Source organism: Papio anubis, chromosome 16 (assembly GCF_008728515.1).
Source record: "Papio anubis isolate 15944 chromosome 16, Panubis1.0, whole genome shotgun sequence".
Lineage (NCBI taxonomy): Eukaryota > Metazoa > Chordata > Mammalia > Primates > Cercopithecidae > Papio > Papio anubis.
The window spans coordinates 86,909,933-86,933,229 of NC_044991.1; the positions used below are offsets into that span (position 1 = coordinate 86,909,933).

Sequence of the window (23,297 nt, forward strand, 5' to 3'; positions counted from 1 at the left end):
CTGCTGTACAGGTCACACTTGGTCTCTGCTTTCATGATCAAGTAGCCAGGATGGACATAAAACTAATGAACACATACATCAAGAGCTAATTAAAAATTATGCTGAAGGCCATGGTGGAAAAATAACAGGAAACCTAACAGGCAGGTAGGAAGGATGAGACCATGAGGGATGAGTAGGAGTTCATCAGAGAAAAGTGTTGCCTCCAGAGGGAATGGCACAGGAGGCAGCCCTATGGGGGGAAAGCACTTAATGAGTGAGGAGGGGCATGGTGGTAGAAAAGCTTAAGAAATGGAGGTCTGAGGTTCCAGTGGGGGTTTTATATTTCATCCTAAGAGCCACTGTGATGTCATGAGGGTGAGCAATACAGGGCCCTGTTTGCTTGCTTGCTTGTGGGGTAGGCAGGAGTTGAAATGGGAAACCAGGGCAGAGGCTGCAGAGTTGTACAGGTGAAAGTGATGCTGGACTGCCCCCCAGGGGCTGGAAGTGAAATGAAGATAAGAGATCAGGATCCAAAACCATTTCTTCTCTCCCTTTTTCTTCTTGGGGCACCCAGTAGTATTTTTTCCCAGAAGACATCTCTTAAAGGATCACTTAAGGCAGGAACTGTCAAACCCACAAACCAAATTCACTTGCTACTAGTTTTTGCAAATAAAATTTTATGGCAACATAGCCATGTGCATTAATTTATGTCTCATCTGTGGCTGCTTCACACTACAGCAGCAGAGCTGAGTGGTGGCAGCAGAGACTGTGCGGCCCGCAAAGCCTCCGAGTTTTATTATTTGGCCCCTTACAGAAGACATTTGCCAATTCCTGACCTAAGCAAAGTGAGTGAGAGATACATTTTCAAAACGCAAATCTGTTGGCGTAAAGTCTTCCTAGCACTTAAACGTGTTTAATTCCTCTGAAAAATGCTAAAGTATACACATTTTCAAAATTGACTTTTGTTTTTCTTTAAGCTTTTGCTGATATTATATATGAGAAACTCACCTTATGCGTTAGGTTTAGAAAGTCAGGGTTGGAACTCAGACGTTGAAGATATTGTGTGATATTATTTCTCTAAATTTCTACTACAATACTAAAGTCCCCTGATGTGTTATTTCACTTTTCATCCTTTCTCTGAAATGCTCATTTTCCCTCTTTTCTGTAAAATATAATCTCTAGGAATAAGTTTCTAAAAGTAGCGTTTAGCCTTTGCAACGATAAAGGTGGGCTTCTTGTACAAGAATTTTTAGAAGAGTTTGTTCATTGCAAATGCAGACGCATCCTACTAAGCCACATAACAAAAAATAATCACAATGATGACAACAACAAAGCCAATTTTCCAGATTCCACCTTTCTCCTTCCCCATCCTCTTCATGTTTGAATTTGTGCTGCCAAATTCTATAGAGCATTTTCAGATCCACTTGATTTACAGATTTGAGCTGAATTTCACTTGGAAAACTGACCATATGTCTGGCAGGCACCAGCGACCATTGGCAGAGCTATGGGGTTGATACTAAACAGATGGGCTTTCTAGTTAGATGTGCTGTTTTTTCCACAATACATATGAGGAAGAAAAGAAGCCACTTTAATAATGTCTTGATTTTTCCACCAGTGTCAGAGGCATCAGTGATGCCCATTTATGTAGTATTAATTTCAGCATCATTGTTGTGCAGGGTGCCTTAGACAGCTAGAAGAAGCTTAGTGACTTGGGAAATTTTGAGGCCCAACTTCTGCCTAGATCTTAGAGAATTCTGTTATCTTTGGAATACAGATAGTGGAAAAAATACTTATATAGTCCAAAAATAAATTATTAACACTATTTAGCAGGAATACATTCAAAGTGCTTAGTCCTGAGTTTAGTGCTCAAACTATTTGATAGCTTTTGTGGGGTTATTGCAGTCTAGGCAGCAAGGTGTAAATAGGGGTTGTCTGATAGATCTGTTTAGGAAAATCTAGCTAAACAACTGAATACGATTTCTTCCTGCAGGACTTCTCAGAGCCTATACTATGCTAATATGGACTGGGGCTGTCATGAAGAGGCTTTTAGTACAGACAGCATTTTCCAACTACTTTAATCCTCCCAGCATCTCCCTATGCTAGAGTTCCATGGAAAACACTTTGGGAAACACTGGGTCATGCCTAGATGGTAGATTGAAGATCAGAGAGCCTGGACAGACCTGCCATTTACCAGCTGTGTGACCTTGAACGAATGCTTTCCTGCCCCGAACCTCTACTCTTTAAATGTAAAGTAGAGCTGAAAACATAGGCCCTGCCTGTTAGGGTTGTTTGCCTGGAATGAACATGCAAAATATTTTGGTGGCCTCCCTTTGGGCATTAAAATATAAGTTATCCGAAATTTAAGTATTTATTCAATTCACAGTTTTCCAGGGGCCAATTGTTCACTCTGAAGCTTAGCCAGGCTTTTGTCTTTTCTTCTCCGTGCTTCTTAGCACCTCCACTAACCAGCAAAGGAGAGAAAGGAGATGTCCTTTGAGTTAAGGGCTGCTGAGGGGGCAGCTAGAAGAAGCCATGGCCAGCATGAGGTCTGGAGGTGGCTCGGGAACTGTAGTTACCTTCCACTGTCAGGAGGCAGTGGGACAGCTCCAGGTCATTGCTAATAATCATTGGCCTGCATTTGATTCTGCTTCCATTTTTGTACCATGGGATCAACCCATTCATTCATTTATTCACTTGCTCACTCATTCATTCAACCTACCTGCCAGGCACTGTGCTAGGTGCCAAAGGAGGGAGCGGGCCCTAAGTCTAGGAATTGCACTGTGCAATTATTGAGGTCTCTGTTTCCCCCATACTGGAAAAGTCAGCAGTTATTCCATCAAAAAAGGGCTGTAATCAGATTACAGATTCTGATGAATGAACTTGCAGGGCTGTAGGAAAAAGCCTACAAGGTTTAGGGAATACAGCCATGGGCATTTAGCAGTATTTTCTTCTCTTTTTTTGAATAAATTCACTCCTTTTTTTTGCATCCCTCTCTGCCCTCCACCCAACACCAGCAAGCAGTTTATTCCTCCATTATAAGCAGTGTGACTATAGGACACGTCAAATGGTCTCACTTTGTCCTTGGATGGTGTGACCCTTGTTTTGTTTTTATTGATGAGCACACCCAAAATATCATGCTCTTCAGTCATTACTTAGGAATTTTCTAGGGGTGGAGGAGGTCAAACCAAGAACTTTTACATTTGGGAGATTGAAATCTATTTTTAAAACTTGATTTTGGAGGTTCAGCTCCATTCTGGTGGTCACTGTCTGAAAATGCCCAGCACTTTTTCTGTAGATGGCTGTCAAGCCACATCTCTTGCAGCCTGGCCACAAGCAATTGGTTTTTCAGTGCTCAGTGCTTCCATGTGAGGTTGTTGTATGTTGCTTTAATGGTTAACTTCTTCCTAGCCCTGTTTCTCCTTCCTCCTCCCAGATCTTAGACAGCAGTGTTATCATCTGCTCTGTGTCATCTAGCACAGGACTGGGAGAGGGGCGGAGTTGTCAAAGAGTCTGTGGGGTTAAGATCTCTTACAGCAGATGATCTGAGTTCTAAGCCCCACTCTGTCACTAACTAGCATGTGCCTGGGGAAATTATTTCACATCTGTGTGCCTTCATTGTCCTCATCTGTAATGTAGGTGATGAAAATAGTTCTCTGCTTGCTAGGGTTATGATGGAATACAACGAGCAAATTCATGCCAGGTGCTCAGCACTGAGCCTGTTGCACAGCAAATGCTCAGTAGATGCTGCCGTTGCTGATGACAGTGATGACAAAAACAAACCTTCATATTCCTTGGCTCTTCCATATGTTTGGGTGCCCCCATGCCCTGCCTTCCTGCCTTCAGCCTTGTTCCCCCTACAGTCTGCCATCCTCACCGAGATTCCATGTGGTCTTTTCACAAGGCTGAACTTGCTCCAGGTCCCTCAGTGACTCCACATTGCCCCCAGGACTCTTATCATAGCCACACACAGCTCTTCTTGGTCAGGTCCCCACATGCCTTCCCAAGCTCACCTCTGTCAGCTCTGTTCCATAGACCGTAAGCTCCAGCCTAAGGGTTCTCAAGTTCCAGTGCACATACCCATGCCAGCAAATTAAGAACACTAAGAACGATGCAGTTAGTTTTTCGTTTACAAATGTATAGTCAATTAATTTTTTTTTTAAGAGACAGGGTCTTGCTCTGTTGCCCAGGCTGGAGCACAGTGGTGCAATCGTAGTTGACTGTAACCTGAAACTCCTGAGCTTAAGCAATCCTCCTGCCTGAGCCTCCTGAGTTGCTAGGACTACAGGTGTGCATAACCATACCCAGCAAATTATTTGCTTAGTTTTTATAGAGACAGGGTCTCACTATGTTGCCCAGGCTGGGCTTGAACTCATGCCCTCAAGCAGCCCTCCTGCATTGGCTTCTCAAGCCACTGTGCCCAGGCCTAAAAATTCTGTTTTTTTTTTTTTTTTTGAGACTATATTTTTCTTATTATGTGTAGTAAGTGGTGATGCTCATAGATGATTGCTTTGTGTAGTGTGCGTGTGTGCGTGTGTGTGTATTCGTCATGATTGGCATAATGGACATTAGCATATCTGTGTGGATCCCAGTTTTATATGTGGAAATTTCACTGGGTTTCTGAGCCTTAGAGACTGGGGACCTCAGACCTAGCTTCTCCAAATGACCTCCCGTTCCCCAAACACCATGTACTGCCATGCATTTATGAATTTGCACTTTTTACTAAAATCCTACTCAACCTCCAATACCAACTCAATTATCACTACCCACTACCTCCTCTAGCTTCTAGTAGCCTTCTTAGAGTTATCCCACCCTCAAGCAGGAAAAGTTGCTTCCTCTGCTGTTATAATCCGCTTTCTCGATTCTTCCTGGTGGTTCCACGCACCTTAGTTTTCTCTGTGGTCACTGAGTCCCCTGGGAGAGAGGGTGCCTAGCACCACCTTGTCCCTCAGGCCTAACACTGTGCTTTGTTCAAAGACAATGGCCACTATGTATTGGTGACACAGGTAAGGGCTCAGAGAAGAAATAGAGGCCATATCTCAGCTGCTTCTTTGCTTCTCTTGTGGCTCATGTCACGTTATGAGGCTGCCTTACACTTTCTGTGTTTCTTCTTTTCTCCTCCGTAAATACATGAGCCTCATGCAGCGGGAAACAGCGGGCATGTTGATGCAATTTACTGCTCTGTCGAAACTCAGAGCAGTCCTGACACACAGCAGGCCGATGCGATGAATGGGTTTGTGAGTGAACGAATGAAACAAACAAGGAAAAAATCATTTTCTAATATTGTCTGATAGAGATGGCACCTTTCTTCTCTAAGAAGTCAGCCGTGCAGCACACGGCACTGGGTACCTGACCTCACTCCCCCACAGATATGGGGCCTTCCTTCCAATATGTTTTTGGGGAATTCTGTGAAGTGGAAGGATAAGATAAGATATCTTAGTGGATAAAAGATGAGGATGAAAAAATACCTGATGTCACTAAAGGGTGGACATCAAAGTCAGACGGACGAGGAGCAGACCCTGGCTCCAGCATTTCGCAGCCCTGCACTCCGGATTCACAGGTCGAGCAGGTGTTTATTTGAGCACCCCCAGGTGCCAGGAACCAGCAAAGATGCCAGAGACTCAGCAACAAACACGAGAGTGACGGTTCTCGTTGTCATGGAGCTTATGTTTGTTCCCGTGGGAAATGCAGATGACAGTCAATGAACAGTGAATCCCAGGACACAATTTGAGAGTGATCAGAGCTAGGATGGAAGGAAATGTGAATAGAGGGATTGGCCCTGTGCCAGGCATGGAAATTAGCCTGTAAGCTCCGTCAGTCCTAGAACAGTTCTTGCCTCGTAGCTCTGTGTGGCTGTTGATGGGGGAAAGGGATGGAGTCAGTTACCCAGGGACAAGTATACCAGCTACTGTGAGCCTGAGGCCTGGGAGAGGGCTGGACGGAGTTGCCAAAGAGGCTGGAGCCTGCCCCTTGAGTTGCAAGTGTGTGATATCAGCAAGGCAGGTCCAGCTGCCCCATCCATCATCTGAGGACTGAGGCTACATATGGCACTTCCTCACACAGATGCCAGGTGTGAGAAACACTTCCCATTAATTAACCTCTAATGCCTCAGAGGTGGCAGAGGTGCAGTGGAACTTGGCACTGCTGTTATTCAGAGGCTGGGCGGTGGCTGCTAATGTGTTTGCACCTTCCAGAGTCTCCCCAGGGTGAGAAGGCAGTTCCTCAGGAACTGCAGGGAGAGACACCGAGAGAATTCCTGGAGTAGGGGGAGATGTTCCCCATTTGTCCCTTCCCTCTGTGGACAGGTGTGCATGGGCCACATGCACCCACCCACAGATGGCATCCCACCCATGCAGGTGCACACCCACCCATGCCCATGCACACTGGCTCTGCAGGTGTTCACCCGCCCACCCTCAGAGGTACACACCTACCCGCTCTGTGCACACCTGCCCACCAGCATCCGTGGGCCACACCGTGCCGTGGATGACCACACCTGCCCCTCTGTACACCTCAGTGATGCGCTCATGTCTTCTGCCCAGGGGGTGTTTGTAAGTAGTTTTCTCCTCCGAGCAGCACTTTTTTGAAGTTTCTCTTCTTGGGCGGAGAGTCATAGCTCTCACAAGCCCTCCCCTGGCACAGTACTGGGCTTGAGCCACCCCAGGGAAGACAGAGGGGAGAGGGAACTTCCTCCCAAGGGGGATGCAGAGCAGCGCAGCCTCTACCCCAGGCCCCTGGGCATGGGGTCTTCACTCCCCTGATGACACCTGAGCCCCTTCAGGAGCTGCTCGGACTAAGGCATCTGTCCTGGTCAATGCATTGGATTTTTGGTTTAGGAGCAAAGGGTCTTTTGTCTTTTGAGCTGAAGACCCTCTAGTGGCTCCCTGCTGAATTCTGAATCAGGTTCAAGTCCCTGACTGTGACCCTGCCTGCCTCCCCAGCACATCCATGCCTCTCAGCCACTGTTCCCTCCTGTCTGGAACAGCCTGCCCCTTTCCCATCACAGCTCCCGTCCTGTTCCCCACTGGGGCGGCCCTCGGGGGCACTCCCTGTCACAGTCGATCAGTCAGCACCTGCCCTCGAGGCTCCCCGAGCAGGCCCTGGGTCCTGGGTCCTGTCCTTCCTTGCTTCTGTAGGGATCCTGGTTCAGGGCTCTCTATGTCCCCCCAGCACATGTCTGAGCTGTTGTTGGCACTGGAGATACAGCTGCAAACATCCATCCAGGACCTGCAGTCAGGAGCTTCAGCTCAGGGCATGGGCAGCAGGAGTGGAGACAACTACAAACAGGCAAATAAGTGTGTGCGTGCATGTGCGTGTGTGTGCATGTGTGTATGTGCATGTGTGCGTGCATGTGTGTGCATGCGTGTGTGCATGTGTTTGTGCATGCACGCGTGTGTGTGCGTGTGTGTGCGTGTGCTGTGTGCGTGCACGTGCGTGTGTGTGTGTGCGTGTGTGTGCGTGTGCGTGTGTGTGTATGCATGCATGTGCATGTGTGTGTGCGTGTGTGCGCACGCGTGTGTGTGTGTGTGCGCATGCACACCAGCTGATACCTGTGATGAGAAAATAAAGAGTAAGGCAAGAAATAGTGATGAGTGCTATCTCCCATGGGGTGAGCCAGGAATGTTTAAATTCACACTTTTATTCATTGTTCATCTCCCACAGGCGAGTACAGCCTCACAAAGGCAGGCATTGTCTCTTTTGTTCACCTCTGCACACCCTGTGCCTATTAGGATACATGGTTGGTGTCAGTATGTATTTGTTGAAAGTTCGAGTGAGTGAGTGAATGAGAGTGAGTGAATGAGTGAGTGAGTGAGTGAATGAGTGAATGAGTGAGTGAGTGAATGAGTGAGTGAATGAATGAGTGAATGAGTGAGTGAGTGAATGAGTGAGTGAATGAGTGAATGAGTGAGTGAGTGAGTGAATAAGTGGGTGAGTGAGTAAGTGAATGAATGAGTGAGTGAGTGAATTCTTAAAGGGAGGGAGGAGTGCAGTCTTCTCTGTGGCCAAAGTGCTCCCTCCGCAGCCCTCAGCTCTGCTGTGAGGACCACTGTGTGTCACAGATGGGGTGGGAACCCCAGAACCTGCTCCAGCCACTAGGGCAGAAGTGGGGGGAGGCAGCTGATTAAAATAGTGAAGATGGTGACAGTGGTCCTGGCAGAGATGGTGGTAGGGAGGAGAAGCCACTGCCCCTCCTGCCCACCTTCCACCAGTGGAAGCAGTCACAGAGCCACAGTAAGAAGTAGCGACCATACCTCCAAGCAAGGCCCTGGCAAGGGGAATGCAGGGAGTGGGGAGTGGGGTCAGTGCTTCAACCTCCTGTTAGTAAGTGGCAGAGCCAGGAGGGGAGCCTGGGGTGCCTGGTCCCAGCCGCTGTGTTCTTCACAGCTACATCACATTGGCTTCCATGGCATGTGGCAAGCACTAACACACAATAAGAATGATAATAAGGGGGAGGGGCAGCAGAGCACAGACAGCTGCACAAGTTTAGTGATTAACTTGGATTTTGTCCTAAATGAGACAGGAGAGTGAGCAGGAAGTGATAGGGTTAGAGCTCTATTTCTAAGACATCGGATCACAGGAAGACCAGTTGCTGGGGCAGGGATGCTGGTGCCAGACTAGGGTTGTAATGAATCAGGTGGCAAACAGAGTTGGGTTCAGGGTCTGATCTGTAGTTTATTTTATGTGCTGCTCCTTTTTGCCTTGGCTGCTAGGAAGCTCAGGGCACACAAGTACCCTTCTCTGGAGCCTATGTGATGTCTGTCATGGGGACCCCCTAACTCCTTGATGCTGTGGCCCTGAGCAGACCCTACTTCCTCCAGATCCCTCCTGACACTCCCTTCATCCTACAACTGTGCGTGTGTTTCTGGTGACTGATGCCGATCCTTTGTGAAGGAGATGAGATATAAATAAAGCAATGATTATGCTCCATCCTCGTCTCCTCTGCTCATCCCTGGGGATCTTCATCTTCATCTTCAGCTGAGCTTGGAGGCTTGGGGAGACCCAGCCCATCCTTCCCCTTATGCCAAGAACACTCAGGACAGCCGGCTCCCCCAGGGCCATGTGGAGTCACAGTCTTGCTCCCATCTGGCGTCTGTAGGTGGAGGAAGGAAAGGAGAGGATGAGAACATGGAATGCACTGTCTCTGAGAAGAGAAGGACCCCAGTACATCCCTCTGCCTCCCGTGGCCTTGGAGAGAGGGTGGCCAGAAGGATCTGTGTTTATCGGTGTTCCGCAGCTGCCCTGGTTTCACACATTTCCTGGGCTCCCACTGGGTACCAGGCACTAGGTGCTGGGGTCACCCCAAAAACATGGTGGAGGATGCCATTGCTGTAGCTTCCTTAATGGGTTTGCAGAGCCCAGAATGTCAAACAAGACATTCCTGGGCTTGTCTTTCCCCATGGGGCTGCTTTGTGGAGCATCTGTGGACACAGCACCTAGCACAGTTAACACTGTGTTAGTCCATTTTCATACTGCTACAAAGAAGTGCTCCCAAAAAAACAAAAAAGAACTGCCCAAGACTGGATGATTTATAAAGGAAAGAAGTTTAATTGACTCACAGTTCAGCATGGTTGGGGAAGCCTCAGGAAACTTACAATCATGGCAGAAGATGAAGGGGAAGCAAGGCACCTTCTTCACAAGGCAGCAGGAAGGAGAAGTGCAGGGCGAAGGGGGAAGAGCCCCTTATAAAACCATCAAATCTCGTGAGAACTCACTCAACATCACGAGGACAGCATGGGGGAAACCACCTCCCTGATCCAATCACCTCCACATGGTCTTTCTCTTGACACTTGGGGATTATGGGGATTATAATTCAAGATGAGATTTGGGTGGGGACACAAAGCCTAACCATCTCAGCACTCTATTAGTAATGCCTGGAGACAATGGCCTCGTGCCCCAACCCACCTGGGGCAAGCCTGGTTTATCCTCTTGTTTTGGTGTCCCATCCTTCCATGTTCTGCTTTGGGTCCCCTCGATGCAGCTTTGGAAGGTGAGAGGGGTCTCTGGAGTCAGGGTGCTCAAGGTCCTGCCCTGCCACAGCATTTCCCAGCTCTGAGACCAACAACAAAATGGCTCAGGGCTTTGATCCTCAGTTTATTCATCTGTAAAATGGATATAAAACTGAATGATCTCTAGCTCATAGATTTATTGTGAAGGTAAAATAGGACAATGCCTTAGGATAGTTCTTGGCCCTGCACAGACAGTGACCAACGTTTACCCCATCATAATTATTCTATTGCTTATATAATAGAAATTATTATAATAGGAATTTTTACCAAAAGTTACCCGTACTGGCATGGTATGTTAATCAGTGACTATAAAGTCTAGACACACAGATAATATTATTTTACATGGATGATAACATAAACGATTAATAAACTGTGTATCGTGGATGTTTATCTTTGTTTCCAGATTGTTTTCCATTTTAATTATTTTTAGAGACAGGGTCTCTCTCTGTAGCCCAGGCTGGAGTACAGTTGCAAATCATAGCTCACTGCAGTCTTGACCTCCTAGGCTCAAGTGATCCTCCTGTCTCAGACTCTTAAGTAGCATGCACCACCATGCCTGGGTAATTTTCAAGCATAGTTTTTTGTAGAGGTGGAGTCTCTCTATGTTGCCCAGGCTGGTCTCAAACTCTTGGGATCAAGTGATCCTCTAGCCTTGGCATCCCAAAGCGTTACAATTACAGGTATGAGTCACTGCACTGGCCTTTCCAGAATTTATGACCACATTGAGTCCTCCTCTCAATCTTACCTATCAGGGATGATTATCACGGTATTTTTTTTTTTTTTAACAGATGTGGAAACCGAGGCTCCAAGGGGCTGGGTGGCTTACTCAAAGGCCCGGGGCTAGAGACAGGTGGAGCCCTTTGGAAGCCAGACCCTGTGGAAGCTCTAGAGGCTGCCAGGCAGGCCGCCTGTCACTGGGGGCACAGAGGTCACTGCCATGTGGGGCCTTGGGCCCTCGGGTGCTGCCTCATATGACTCTTGTCCAGGCTGAGCGCTGCAGAGCCTGGATTCAGAGCAGACCATCCTGGGCCTCCTTGGGATAGCTGGTGGCGTGCATGGGGTGCCTTAGGTGGGAAAGGTGGGAGTGTGACCCTTCCCTGGGTCTGAGGGGCCTGGCCCATTATAACCCCCAGCCGCTTGGACACTGGTGATGCCCCTTCCCCTCCCAACACTGGTGGCCTCCCTCCCTGTCCTCTCTGACAAAGGTGACCTCCTTCCTCAGGTGAACCCTTGTGTTAGCCACGCCCTCCAGCCCTTCTCCCAGCATGTCCATGCTTCCTGGGGCTCTGAGGTCTGCATCAGCTCAGGGCTCCCGGCCCCTTCTATAGGCAACAAGGCAAATTCACCTGCTGGCTATGGAACTGACCGCGCGCTGACCATGGGAGGCTGAGCTGACTGTGGGGGAGTGTGTATGCTCGCAGGGCGAGGGGTCCTGGCGGAGGTCTGGGCTCCTATGGCAGCAGCGTGCTGGGGAGCACCCCGCGGGTCTGCGATCTTCCTCCCCTGGTGACACTGGGAGGTTAAATCAGAGTCTGGATGGGACTCAGGTCCTTGTTGCTGCCAGAAGAAACATCCCTTCCCTGTCCCAGGAGGCATCTGGGGCAATGTGCTCATTTATTCTCAGTCCTGCCTGGGTGACGGCCTGAACTCTGGTCTACACTGTGACCGTAGGATGGAGGTGACGCTGGCTTACTTCGTGAGCTCCTCTAACTTTACCATTTTGTTAGTTGCATTTTGTTTCATTCGAACTAATCTTTCTTACTAAGGGACACATGGCATGTGCTACAAAAACAGCCTGTGAAGCACATCTCCCTCTCTCCCCTGCCTGCCAATAGCCTGAGTGCAATGGCGTGACCTTGGCTCACTGCAACCTCTGCCTCCCAGGTTCAGATGATTCTCCTGTCTCAGCCTCCAGAGTAGCTGGGATATCAGGCACCCGCCACCATACTCGGCTAATTTTTGTGTTTTTAGTAGAGACGGGGTTTCACCATGTTGGTCAGGCTGGTCTCAAACTCCTGACTTTGTGATCTGCCTGCCTTGGCCTCCCAAAATGCTGGGATTACAGGCGTGAGCCACTGTGCCTAGCCCTGGAATTCCCCGTTTCTTTGGGGGGCCCACAGACATTTTCTCTCCACACGCCAGTGTGCGCCTGTATACCCCCTCTGTTCACACACTGGTGGCGTGTGCGTGTGAATTCGTGAGCTGGGGTTTTCTTTGGCCTGTTTATCTCAGATCAGTTTCCTGTCCGTGCATGGAGATCCACTTTTTCTTTCCGCGTCTGCACACAGGCTGCTGACAGGACAGACGATGACTTACCCGGTCCCCTGTGGACAGGCATGTAGGTCGCTACCAGTCTCTTTTACAACAAACAGCACTGCCATGAGCTTCCTGGGACATTCATCTTCGTGCGTCCCAGAGTCTACAAACATGGCCGTTTCATGGACAAGGAAGGGGTCCTAGGAGCACTGCTTCCTCTGCCGCTCACTCTGCAGCCGTTCGCTCAGAATCTCACCGGCCTGGCTCTGCGCTGGGGTCCAAGGCTGCCCCAGGCCTGGCCTCTGCCCCAGGAGCGATGGCAGCCTGGTGGAGGGCTGGCAGCCAGAGGTCTTTGCAGCTGTTTGGTGCCTACATAGGTAGCTTCATGGGCATAAGACAAGGGAGTGACCCTGTCTGGGACAAGAGGAAGGTAAAGACTCTGGACAAAGTCCTATTCAACGGAGGAGCTGAAATTTATGAGGCAGAGAAGTGGCTGGAGGGAGAGCAGCGTGGTTGGAGGGCAGAACATGAGCAAGCGTCCGGGGCAGGCAGCGTTTCGTCCTGGAATTAGGAATGTCTTCACACGTGGTGCTTCACGTGGCAGGGGGTGAGGGCTTCTGGTGGCCATGAGTGGGGCGCAGGAGGGAGGGTCTCACAGAGGGAAATTCAGCGTACGCTGCTGAGCGGCCGTGGCCACTGTGGCCACACTGCTTGACAACCCTCCTGGGGTCCAGGCTTTGGGGGATCACTGGTGACCTCTGAGGGTGAGAGAGGTCGTCGTCTTGGGCCTCCAGGAGTCACATAGGTTTGGTGGTCACTTGAGGTCCCCCCTTGGTTTTCGTCTTCCAGATGAGATGGACCAAGCGCCCCCGGCGCGTCCTGAATATCTGGTCTCAGGGATTCGAACTCCCCCTGTGAGGAGGAACAGCAAACTGGCCACCCTGGGCAGGATCTTCAAACCCTGGAAATGGAGGAAAAAGAAAAACGAAAAACTGAAGCAGACGACGTCAGGTAAGGGCCTGGTGCAGGTGCGGGCAGGCTCTGGCTGGGACCAGCGTCCTTGTCATGGTGCCGCGACCCCTGCTGACCTGTGACTTCCCGGCCCCCACACAGGAGGGGCACATTGTGCTTCATGGCCTGCGACGGCCACAGGAGCCATGCAAGTTGCCCCGCTGGCCCCTCCAGGGCCCACCTGGCCTCCCTGAAGCCCTGGGGTGGGGTCGGCACCAGGCACCCCATGTGGGACGCTCTGCCCAGACCCTAAGGTGCCCACACGTCCACTGGGACCTTGTTAAAAACGAAGCCTCTGATTCACTTAGGGCCGGGCTGGGCCAAGACACTGGCTTTGGAGCAAGGTCTCACTCGCTGGCTTCACTTGGGTGGTGAGCCCCCGGCCCACGCGACTCCCGCACCACCTCACCTCCCACACCTGCAGTCTCACTCGGAGGATGCTGGGGCCCGGGTCCTGCCCCCACAGATGCGGGTTTAGTTGGCCAAGAGTCCCCTGGGTGACTCATAGGGTCGAGGCCGGCTTTGACACCTCTGGGCCTCTCTTCTTCCTGAAAGACAGAGGCTGCTCCCCGGCTCCTAAGCTCTCTCAGCGTGCCTTCCCTATACCCTCCCACCAAAGCATCCAGAACATTCCTCCACTCACCTCCTGCTGCACCCTCACACCCTGCCAGCCCTGGCTCTGTGGGAAGTGGGGTTGCAATGGCTGGTCCCGTTGCCCCTGCCTCCTCGGAATCCACCCTGGGAACTGCAGCCATGAGGCTGAACCACAGACAGGGTGGACACAGGCAGTGATGACGGGACAAGCAGCCATAAGGCACATAACAGCAGAGCACGGCCCCCAGCATTTGGCACGGAGGAGCCAACTCAACCCTCAGAACCTCCTGCTAGGCCAGCACTCCCGCAGGACCCTGCCCCATCGTAGGGATGGAGAACAGGCCCAGAGAGGGAAGAAACTCACCCAGGGTCACACAGCCAGCACATGGCGGGGCTGAGGCTTGGACCCTGGCAGCCAGGTGTGGTAGCTCCTCAGCCTGGGCTCTGTGGATGGCAGTGTTCTGAGAAGTAGAGCCCGGAGGAGGCCGCATCTCCACCCCACGGCCCGCCTCCAAGCCACACACCTGTGAGCGACACCTAAAGACAATTAGTGAGGGAGCTGCTGATGTAGAATCAGTCCTGGGCCTCAGGAACCAGCCCTGGCGAGTGCCCGTCTCAGGCTGTTGCCTTGGGTGGTCCCTGGGGTCCCATTTCCTTTCCAGCTCTGAAGAGGCACAGGTTTCAGGCTTTGAGGATGGTGGAGATGAAGGCCAAGTGTTACAGTGCCCAGGCCCACGGCAGGAGAGGCAGTCAACACCAACAGCAGGCCCTCCACTCATGCTTTTGTGCATGCTTTACAAAATTATTGTTATTATTATTTTTTTACCAACCAAGAAGTTGATAGATGAATTCTTGTTGAAATGAAAACAGAACAAGCATCATCATCCAGCAGATCTTGAGCACCTCCTGTGTGCCCAGTACCAACAGGAGGGGCCCAGGCCCTGCCCACCCAGAGCTTTCTGCAGAGTAGGGAGTCGAGTGACAAAGTGTGGAAGCCACCAAGTGAACCAGCACGCGAGTCGATTCCAGACTGCGATGAGGCCCCTCACTGGATGTTAAGCTCAGCCAGGCGGGCGGGCTCCATGTGTTCCCCTGCATCTGGCAGGGCCCCTTGCACACACACGGCACCAATGGGCTCTTTGCAATCCAGGCTTAATGGCAGGATCAATGAGCAGGCCCTGGGGGTGGAAATGAGCAGGGTGGACACTGCTTTGGGCCCAGTGGTCTCAGAAGACCCAGGTGAGGAGGCTGCATTGAGCTGAGATGTCATTGGTTCGTTGAGAAAGGCAGGGAAAAGCATCACAGCAGTGGGAACAGCCCTTGCAAAGGCACCAGGCTGGGGAAGGCACGTCTGTGCAGCAGTGAAAGGTCGGGGGACTGGAGCAGAGCAACCTCCGTGACCTCAGGTGGGTCTGTGACATTCTCCAGGCCTGCTGCCCCCAGCGGTGGGACTGGAAGGCTGGGGTTTGTCTTCTGAGGACTCTGGGTTCTTTGGCCTACTCCAAGCTGTGCTGTGTGAGTTCACCAGCAAGATGCTCTGGGGACCCTCCTAGGGCATTGGAGGTCTCGAGGTTATTACCTGCAGCATCTCCACCTTCAGGACCGTCATTCGGGCATTTGGAAATTCGAGGAACAGTGCTGCATTTTGTTTACTTATTCCAAACCACTGTTTTCCGTTAAAGCGGGGGCTGTTACTTGTTTCAGCATATCAAATTCCTGATTTCACGGGCATCACGGGTTAGGATGAGCTGAAGTGAATACAAAGATGATTGAAAGAGAAATATGTAGCGAACAGTGGTTTTGGCAGGCAAGGCTGGGGGAACATGCTGAAGATGGCTCTCACGGGCTACAGGGTGGAGCAGCATCTCAGTCCATGCCTGCCCTGGCAGGTGGCTCAGATCTACTCAGCCATTTACATGCTGTACCATCTTTACAAGCTGCACCACCACTGATGTCCCCATCCCCAAGAGGGGGAGAGTAGATCCTCGCAGTTGCGTCTTTGGGTCACTGGGAAGTCCTCGAGTCAGTGCAGGCAAAGACCTGTGATGTCTGAGGCTGATCACCATGAGCACCGCCTGGTGTTGGCCTGGGGACGGGGTCCACTCAGAGCTCGAGGCCTCCACCTCTGTTCTTCTCATCTGCTTTGTGAACCTAGCTGCAGCCTCTTGCTGACACCTCCCAAGGTCAGCATTCACTTTGTCAATTTTATCCACAATTCTGGCACCTGGAAATTGGCTTGGAAATTGGGACCACAGAAAGGAAATTCTGTTTTCTCTGCCCAGAAATGTCCCCACCCTGCTGTGTTTGGGTTTCCCTTTTCATCCTTTGGCTTTAGGGTAAATATCCTCGGAGAAGCCACCCCGGAGGTCAAGGGTGGGATGGGTTTCCCCAGACAACTTCCCCCCAACCAGTCCCCCGCCCCAGGTTTGACTTATCCCTCCTCGCCCATTTCTAGACACTTGCCATCTATCATCCCACCTGTGCTGGCCTCAGGCAGAGGCTGTGCCTGTCTGGCTCACGGCAGAATCTCCTGTGCCTGACACGGTGCCTGGCACACAGTAGGTGCTCAGTAAATGTGTAAGGGGTTTCGATAGATTGAACACCTGGTCACCATGGCCTGTTCCCCCAGTGGAGCCCACACCTGTGACCGTGAGGCTGCAGGCGTTCTGCCCTCCGTGACTCCCCAGCACGCAGCTCAGCACTTGGCACGTAGCAGATGCTCAGGAAATACTTTTGAACAGGTGAAATAATTCCATTGCCAGTGCCTGTCTGTCATCTGCCTCCCCACCTAGACATTAAGTTCAGCCAGGTGGGCTGCCTCTGTCTGTTCCCCGGCATCTGGCAGGGCCCCTTCCACACACAGAACACTGATGGACTCTGTGATCCAGGCTTAATGGCAGGATCACTGGGCAGGCCCTGGGGTGGAAATGAGCAGGGCGGGCACTGCTTTGGGCCCAGTGGTCCGAGAAGACCCAGGTGAGGAGGCTGCATTGAGCTGAGATGTAATTGTTCATTGGGAAAGGCGGGGAAAAGCATCACAGCAGGGGAAACAGCCCTCGCAAAGGTGCATCTTTCAAAGAAAGGGTTGAGGTGGTTATGTAGTCTTGCATTTGGAAATTGGGGCTCACCTGTAGGCAAACAGTTTTCCTGATGGAAGGAAGAAGATGACGACTGTCGAGCAGCCTGAGGCCTGCCTGTGAGAGGAGGGAGAATGGGAGAAGGCGGGGGGCGTCGCTCAAGTGTTTTGCTCCGGGAAAGGGAGGCAGGAAAGGCTCTTCTGAAGGTGGAATTGACAAAGATCTGGCAAATTAGGCTTGGTGGAAGGGGACTAGGGGCTGGCCTCCTCCCTTTCTGTCCATCTGGTAGACTGGAAGCTTTTAACCTGTGTTCATTGGAAGAAGCTCTAGTGGGAGAGCCGCACAGAAGAATCTCATCTGTGAGTGGATGTTAACAGGGACCAGGAGGCACTTATCAAAGGCTAACAGGAACCACAGAAAGGAGCCTGAGGTGTTGGGGGCAGAGGGAGGGCGCCTTCCTTGGTTGGTAAGTTAAGCAGCATTTGGTGAAGGGCAGGAATGACTGGTGGGAGCTAACTTAGAGAGGGGCATTATATGTGGAGGGGCTTTCCAGATACATCACAGAAACGACTGCTGTAGAATGTCCACGGCGTGCACTGTGCTTTAGCTGTGGTTTATGTACATTGCTTAGCAGAGTGCTGCGTAAGAAAGTTGGGCCTTGCCAGTGGACCAGGCCCCTGAGCCCGAGGCGCCTGCTAGCTCACTGTTTTTGGTCTGTAAACTTGAGCCTGGCATTGGCTGTGGCTTGGGCCCATTGACACCTTTGCCCAAGACTCACTGTGTGTTTGTGTGTTGGGCAGCGCTGGAGAAGAAGATGGCCGGCAGGCAAGGCCGAGAGGAGCTCATCAAGAAGGGGCTGCTGGAGATGATGGAGCAGGGTAAGTGGGACCCACCCCTGGCTTGGAAGGGCACGGTGCTGGGAATGCGGAATGAAAAGTCTCACATGAATCCGGGAAGCCCATCAGAAACGGAGTAGAAACAGAAGAGGGCCGTGTCCAGATGAAGCCTGCAAGGTTGGAGAAATGCCTCATGTCAGGAGCCATTCCATTGGTCCAGCCCCTAGTGGGGGCATGGGAGACCCCATTACAGAGCTGAAGAGCTCCGCCTCATGACACGACTCCCTGGGTAATGTCTAACAGCTGGCTGTGCACGAAAAAGTTGGTGGTTTATCTCGATTCCTTTAAAGTGGCAGCAATGGTTTTTTCAGCGTTAACTTTTTTTTTTCCATATTCACATTTCAATTCTCCATTTGCGCAAATTATTTTTAATTCCACTATTACCTACTCCTACTACCACCATGTAGGAAGCATTCAGGACATGTTGGGGCTGGGTGGGGTATTCCGCATGCCCTGTCTCATTGGTCTTCCCAGCATCCCTGAGGATGGGGGCAGTGGTTATCCCATTTGCAGATGAGGAGTGTGAGGGTCTGGGTGGTGACTGCCCCAAGTCATTGCAGCCTGAGAACAGAGACGCAGAACAAATCCTCATCTCTTGGTCTCTGGTCTAGAGAGTTTAATCTCAGTGGTGTCTACGTAATCGTCTTTGTTTCCATCTTTCAGAAAGGCCAGTTATTATCGCTCATGCAATTAACTGAACAGAGTTCTTTAATTCCCAAGTCTTTCTCTTTGTGATGGATTCCTGGACGTGTGAGGCCCAGGACTTGGATGCTGACACTAGCCCTTGGTGCTTTCCGGTTCCCTGAGAGGCTAAATCTTGGTTAGGAGGTTTCATAAAACCTCAATGCCTCTGGAAGACTGTCTGGAGCTGCACCAAGCTCTGGCCTCCTGATTTAAGGAATCTGGCCATGCACAGCCAATTTCCTGAGGCTTGCATGAATATATTGAATTCCTCTCTCCCTGCTTCAGCCTTAAAATATTACTAGTGTCTTTGTAATTTGGCCCAAATATCAGGAATTAGGAAGGAAGCTCATGAAATAAATGAATCCAGATTTTATGCAGCAGGGCCTGTCAGCGCACAAACCCGATTGTGGGCCCAAGCCTTTGTCATCATTTCCTTTCTTTAGACTCAAAGAGTGAAGTATTTTGATGATGCTATTTTTAGGGGAAATCTACATGGGAAATTGCTTAATAGTGATAATAAAACCTTACATGTGCGAGGAAAGCTTGGTGTCAAGTCCCGTGGCACTCAGATGTTTAACGCTGTGTTGTGATACTCAGATTTGGTGGAATGCGGTTGCTGAGCTAGAAATCTGGAGGATTTTAATTTGGATGGGACAAAAAAGTGCCAAACTTCAGCATTTTGAATATGTTGCCAACAGGCATGACTTTGGATCTTAGGGAAGGAGAAAGGAAGATGAAAACAATGCTAGGGCCTTTTTTCATCTATTCTAAAAACATATTACTTTTGTTGAGGAAAGAGTAGGTATATAGACTTGATTCCTCTCAAAAATGAAGCTATAGTTTGAATAATTAAAGGGGAAAACTTCTAGGAGCGTTGGCTTTTTTCCACTCTGAATTTTTGCAAGATGATTTTGTCTGATGAAGTCGGAACAGAGGCTGGAGACGCATGCTTGGCTGCGGCCAGGATGACAGCATGGCTTTCACCCTGCTGCCGTGGGAGCCTGGTCTCTGGCTTCCGTGCCTCTGACGGCGACATCACTCACCCGCGGTCTTACAGAATCACTTTAGATCAGGGTCGGCAAACCTTTTCTGGAGAGGGTCAGATAGTGCATATTTTAGGGGGCCGTGCAGTCTCTGTTGCAACTACTTGTCTCTGCTTTTGTAGCCCAAAGGCAGCCGGAGACAAATCATGCATGAGAGGGCGTGGCTGTGTCCCAAGAAAACTTTACTTATGGCCACTGGCCTTTGAAGTTTATATAATTTTGTCAACCATTTAAAGATGTCAAATCCAGGTGCAGGGGCTGGAGTGGCCTCCATGTTGTGGTTTGTTCATCTCTCCCTTCCATACTGTCTGTCTTGCTAAATGATTATGGACCAGGGACTAGAGTGACCTGAAACACAATCTCTTTCCTTGAGAGGGCAAATGTGCTCCTAAATTGATGCCATGACATTTTATTGAGGGCCCACTATGTGTCAGGGTCTGTGCTAGCTGCTGAGGACACAGGTGAGCAAAATACTGTTCTGAACGCACATCCAGTGGGACCATTAGATAATCCCACATACAGTCAGCTACTCACGACGGCGATGAGTGTGGTGAAGGACATGGCACCCTAAGAACACGAGACAGGACCTGACCTGGTCCTCTGGTGCCGGGAGATGTCTGAGTGGGGTCCAAAGGTGGGCAGGAGGACCTAGCCTGGTTCTCAGAGTTTGTTACATATTAGGATCACCTGGAGAGCTTTAAAAACCCTCCACCGCTCAGGCAGCAGTTAAATTAGATGCTCTGGGTGTGGGACCCAGGCAGCAGCGCTTCCTCATCCTCCACAGCTGATTCCGACTTTGATGCAGGAAGGTTGAAAAGCCAAGAGGGAAGCAGGGAGTGACTTCCAGCCCCCAGGAGCAGCAAGAGCAAGTCCCCGTGGTGGAAGGGACCTTGAGATGGTGGGTTGGGCTGGAGGAAAGGAGAAAGCGAGAGAGGGGCTTGGGTCAAGACGCCTCCCATCTTCCCTGCCCACACACCGGCTGGGGTGGCAGAGGCATAACCACGCTGCTGCGGGAGCTGGGGCAGCCACAGCGCGAGTGGGTGGGGTCTGCCAGGAGCCCGAGTGTCTCTGCAGGGAAATATCAGGGACGGGGCAGCAGGGGTTGCTCTGGGAGGGGACTTGGACTTGCTGTTCACAGTCGACTCTTCTGTGCTGCTTGAATCCTTTACTGCGTGCCACCTGTAATCAACCTGTAATCAACGTGCAGTAATAACAGGATCCACGCAGATGCTTGGCCACAGGCTCCGGGCTAAATCCTTCCCTGCACCGCGGTTTCCGTCCTGCACTGGCTTCAAAAATGCCTTTTCTCACTGGGTCGACCTGAGGTCAGACCCTCTTGCAGGATGACCGGAATTGTTGGCGGTGGCTGTGCACCTGCCCTCTCCGGCTCAGGGGAGGACCCGGCGTGAGGGCTGCCTCTCCGGGGTAGGCACACAGTGCCGCCGCCTCTGCTGTGGGTGTGAGGACTCTCCGGGGTGAGGAGCAGAAGCGCTTTCCTGGCTTTGGGGTTAAGGAACCAGCTTCAGCCACCGCCTTCCACCGCCGGCAGGGACGCGTCTGCAGCCGGGGGCGCCCTCCTGTGGCCGGCCAGGCTCATGCGCCTCCCTGCAAGGTGGCCGGGACTTCATGAGGGACAGGCCCTGTGAGGCTGTGGGAGTGGATTGTCAGAGACTCCGGAGCCTCATTTGAAGCCCCTCAAAACTCACATTTGAACTTCCTTGGCCAGTACAAACCCCAGGATTGCCCTCTGCCCTGCACACACGCGTGTGCATGCACGTCGGACACCCTGGAGCTTGCCCTGAAGCAGGTGGGCAGCCTGGTGGAGGGAGCTGGCCTCCGGGAACGGCCGGCAGAAAAGAGCTCGCCAGCTCCCGGGAGTTGAGGCAGCGTCCAGGGCATGAGTTTGCTCCCCCTGGGGTGTTACTTTATGATCGATGGTCCGTTTTATGAACCACTCCGACCCCATCCTCTCCTATGACTAGTCATCAGCTTGGACCTAGGAAGGACCCTGCTGGTGGCATTATTACGTTACTAGATGTGTGCAGTGGGGCCAGTTGTGTCCCGGGGAGGGGAGAGGGGACCCCTCTGCTGTCTTCAGTGCTCCTTCCGCCGTCCTCTGAGATATCCGTGACCAAGCGAGGCCAGACGTCCCCTCGCCCAGCCCACGTTTCTCTGTGCCAGACACTGTTTATGTTCTGAGTGACTTTCCTCCATCTCCCTGTATGCGTTGACTTGGCATTTTCTTAAATAATTTAAGGAATTTCCTACCCTGTCATTGGGTATAAAAGAAGAGAGTTTGTTACTCTGCTGTGTTCAGTGACCTGAGATTGACTAGGCATTCTTTCCTCAGGGAATTGGACAGTGACAAATCAAGTCTGGTTTCCATGTGGTAGGAACGCCGGGGGACACATGTCTGCATGTGTGCACACACATGCACGTGCACACATGTGCACCCACGTGTACTTGCACCGTGCACATGCTTGTGCCATGACTGTACACGTGTGTGCCTGCATGCACATCTGAGTGCGTGTGCATGTCTGCAGCACGTTCCCTCTCACTGTGGCTGCTCAGGCGCACTGCTCTGCGCTCCCTTCTGCAGCCCTTGAAGGAGAGTGGCCGGGGGAGGCTGACCTTCCAGAGAGAGGAGCAGGGCCTGGGCTCCCACCACTCCCCCCACCCCTCCCCAACCCGCGTTTCTTAGCAACAGCCCTGCCACCAGGGCTATTTTGGGAACTGAAACTTTTCATTGAACATGATTATGAGCTGGAGCTCTGACCGCAGCCCAGAGAAGTCCTGCAAGGGCTGCTCAGCTGCAAAAGCAGGGGAAGGTTCAGACTGTGGAGGGGTGTGGTGCTTTTTTGAGTCTGGAGACCTCTGGGCCTTCCAGGTTCAATGTTCTGACCTTTTTATGGTGGTGGTTGTGATGATTTTGATGCTGCTGCTGATGATGATGGAGGCATCCTTATTAACAGCAGTGACAGGCGTGGCAGCAAAAGACCTGTGCATTCTAAGGTTTGGTGTCCATAACTGCCAGTGGTGGGTGGCAGCCTTGCCTGTCACACAGGGTAGGTGTGAAGCTCAAGCTGGCAGAGCCCTGTGCTCCCTCACGCCAGCTCTCACATTCCCTGTGTGTGGCCAGGGGCCAGGTCAGCTGTGCTGTCACAGTTGCATGTCAAGTACGAGGAAACCAGCCACGAGAAGGGGCTGATTTCACTTTTGAGCTTTGTGACCTCTGATTTTGTCTACTTGGTGAGCTCTCTTGGCTAGTATCTGGGTTGGCGGGCTGTTATAGGTAAGGGTCAAATCTGGCTCAGGACCTGTTTTTATGTGGCCTTTGAGCTAAGAATGCTTTTTAAATAGGAAAGACTTTCATAAAAATTAAACAAAAAATCAAGGAAGAGTTGCAGCACGGGGCATACGGCACGTGGCCCACAGAGCCTGGCACATTCGCCATCTGCGCCTTACGGGAAGAGCCTGCCAGCGTCGCCTGGACCTCTGGGCAACTGACGCGTCTGCATGGATGAGATCGTCCAGCCCCAAATGTCCAGACTTCCGGCGTGGCTGACCTTTTCATTCTCCCCGGAGGAGACACGCGCAGCAAAGGGAGTCCGATCGGCAGTGATGACAGCTCAAATCTCTTCCAGCGCCCCAGGCAGGAAATGGGTCTGGCGTGAGTCCTGGGTGTGGTGAGGACTCTGTGGAGGGAGAAATGGTTCTGTCCTAAGCTTGCTGTTAGCAGATGGGCCCAAAGGTGCA

General features: G+C 51.4%; 1 protein-coding gene across 5 annotated transcripts in view; it reads left to right on the forward strand.

Moving 5' to 3' along the window:
- The window catches only part of PHACTR3 (phosphatase and actin regulator 3), a 280,165-nt gene that overhangs the window by 152,285 nt on the left and 104,583 nt on the right, over positions 1–23,297 (forward strand). For all 5 annotated transcript variants that reach the window (XM_021920860.2, XM_021920859.2, XM_021920865.2 and 2 more), the window contains exons 2-3: positions 13,086–13,247; positions 17,719–17,796. In XM_021920860.2, coding sequence (XP_021776552.2) covers positions 13,086–13,247; positions 17,719–17,796 — 240 coding nt within the window. The remainder of the gene's footprint in view (positions 1–13,085; positions 13,248–17,718; positions 17,797–23,297) is intronic.